This window comes from Echinops telfairi, unplaced genomic scaffold (genome assembly GCF_000313985.2).
Source record: "Echinops telfairi isolate 266 unplaced genomic scaffold, ASM31398v2 ScPeMD7_29;HRSCAF=101, whole genome shotgun sequence".
NCBI lineage: Eukaryota > Metazoa > Chordata > Mammalia > Afrosoricida > Tenrecidae > Echinops > Echinops telfairi.
Genome location: NW_022103926.1, coordinates 10,508,004 through 10,510,342, shown reverse-complemented (window position 1 = coordinate 10,510,342; position 2,339 = coordinate 10,508,004). Strand labels below are relative to the sequence as shown.

Here is a 2,339-nt window from a genome sequence, read left to right as displayed (position 1 = left end):
GTACTACAAGGTCAGCAATTCAAAACCACCAGCCAGCCCACTAGAAAGAAGACAGGGCTTTCTACTCCCATAAAGAGTTAGCGTCTCAGAAACCCACAGGGACAGGTCTACCCTGTTCTGTACGGCCACTGTGAGTCGGCAATGAGTTTGGTTTGGAGTGCCAGTTGAGTGTCTTCACGGCCGCTCCCCGCTGCCACTGTTTATCACAATGCATAGATGCTTCTCGGTCCTCTGAAGTGGATATGATTTCTATGGTTGACACTCCAGAGGGAAAATGTTTTTAACCACACAAGCAATATTCAAGGCTGTGCAATGATCTCAATAAGCAAACTTGTAGAACCCAAAGATGAGTTACCAGGAGTGGAATGGGAGAGGAGTGTTGCTTTCGGGGGGTGGAGAAAGTGAGTTGATGTTAACAGGGGTGGCATCATTTAGAAAACGAGCAACGGGAGGGAAGGGGGCGGAGAAAGGGGGAATCGATCACAAGGATCTACATACAACCTCCTCTCTGGGGAATGGGCAGCAGAGGGGTGGGTGAAGGAAGACGCTGGGCAGTGTAAGATAAGATATAATAATAATTTATAAATTATTAAGGGTTCATGAAAGGGGAGGGGGGAAAGGAAAACGAGCTAATTCCAGGAACCCAAGAGGAAAGCGAATTTTGAGAATGATGAGGGCAACACAATTGATGTATGTATGGATTGTGATGAATTGTGTGAGCCCCAATAAAATGATTTTTTTTTAAAAGCGAGCAATCGTAGTGTCATACCCCCAGAGAAATGTGACCGGTGCCCTTGAGTTATAAATGCAGAAGCTGTGTTGACAGTTGTCTTGATATGCATATCACCAGGGGAAAAGAGGGGTGTTTGGGGGGTGAGGAGGATTGTACATCATCATTGACTAAGCTACTTACTTCCCAGTGGCTTGTAGATTTCTTTGGGTCCTTGTCCGTGGAGGATTCCATGGAGTGTCTGCGGGCTATGCTGTCCTCAAACATCGTCCAGAACCTCCAGCTGTGTGTACAGGTGGCATCCAAGTACCATGAGCAGCTGGGCACCCAGTCCTTGGTGGAGCTCTTTGAGGCCTTCAGGAGTTATGAAGGTAAGTAGCATGGCCTCTGGCTGACCTTGCCACAGGACTGGTGCCTCCTTTCTCACGGTCCCTGTGTCTTTGCCCAGTGGGGAATTGAGTCTTCCTCACTGAGGGTGTCTGCAAGCGTTAGGGCCACCAAAGCAGACACTGATTTCTGTACGCTCTTGGGAACTTTGAGGAGCTAGTTGGATAAACACATCAGTCGAACAGGTGTGGAAGAGAGTGGAGGTGTGCCAGTGAATATGCATAGATTTGACAGGATGTTTGTATACTTGCTGCAAATACATCCTTGGATGTGGTGGAGCTTATGAAAACGTCTTCCACGTAACGAAATAACATGAAGGAATGCATTTCTGGAGCTGAGGGTGCAAGACCATAGTCACAGGGACACTTTGGTCCATTGGTGTGCAAAATCCAAGAAGACAATGGTCTCCCTCCTACTTGGGTGAGTAACAACTGGAGTCTTAAAAGCTCATGAGCAGCCATCTAAGGCACAACAATGGGTCTCTTCCCATCTGGAGAGAGGGAGGAAGGGTGAAGACAATCTAAACAAAATGGAAACAAGTCCAGTAGACTGTAAACCCTGCAAACATCCGTCATTTCCACAACTCTGAGACCAGAAGAACTAGATGGTGCCCACTACCACTAGCAACTGCACTGAGAAGGATCACGTGAGAAGGTCCTGGGTAGAATGGGAGAAACGTGTGGAGCAGAACTCAAAAAGAGACCAGGCTGATTGGTCAAGCAGAGACTGGTGGGACCCCGTCCCCACCCCCCCAAGACTGTGGCCCTTAGTCACCCTTCAGGTCTGAAACTGAACTCATCCCCATGTTAGAATTTAAGATCAAAAGGGTAGCATTTCCCCAAGGACAGAGCATGAGGAAAGAAGGATTCAGGATGAAAAAAACCGTAATAGGAAGTGAGATAAACAGTGGTGCATTGAGGGAACCGAAATGGATGAACTGAAACAAAGTGTCTATAAACTGTCGAACACAAACCCAATTAGTTGCTCTGTAACCTTAACCTAAATTGCAATAGAAATTCTGTAAGCTCACTTTTCGTTGGAATGGGTACAAATAGGAATCTCTTCCAACTGGTTGGGTAGAGTTACCTAGGTGATTACTGTAATTGCTGTCAGTAAGTAATACACTGGTAAAAAGTCACATTAGCAAAAGTTGTGTGTTAGATAAACTTACTCAAAAAAATGTCCATATGACAAAATAATAATTATGAAGGGTTCATGAGGG

General features: G+C 46.0%; 1 protein-coding gene across 1 annotated transcript in view; it reads left to right on the top strand.

The window, feature by feature from the left end:
- CLTCL1 (clathrin heavy chain like 1) overlaps positions 1-2,339 on the top strand; it is a 110,717-nt gene that overhangs the window by 56,417 nt on the left and 51,961 nt on the right. Inside the window, exon 13 of the mRNA XM_030885458.2 lies at positions 921-1,101. Coding sequence (XP_030741318.2) covers positions 921-1,101 — 181 coding nt within the window. The remainder of the gene's footprint in view (positions 1-920; positions 1,102-2,339) is intronic.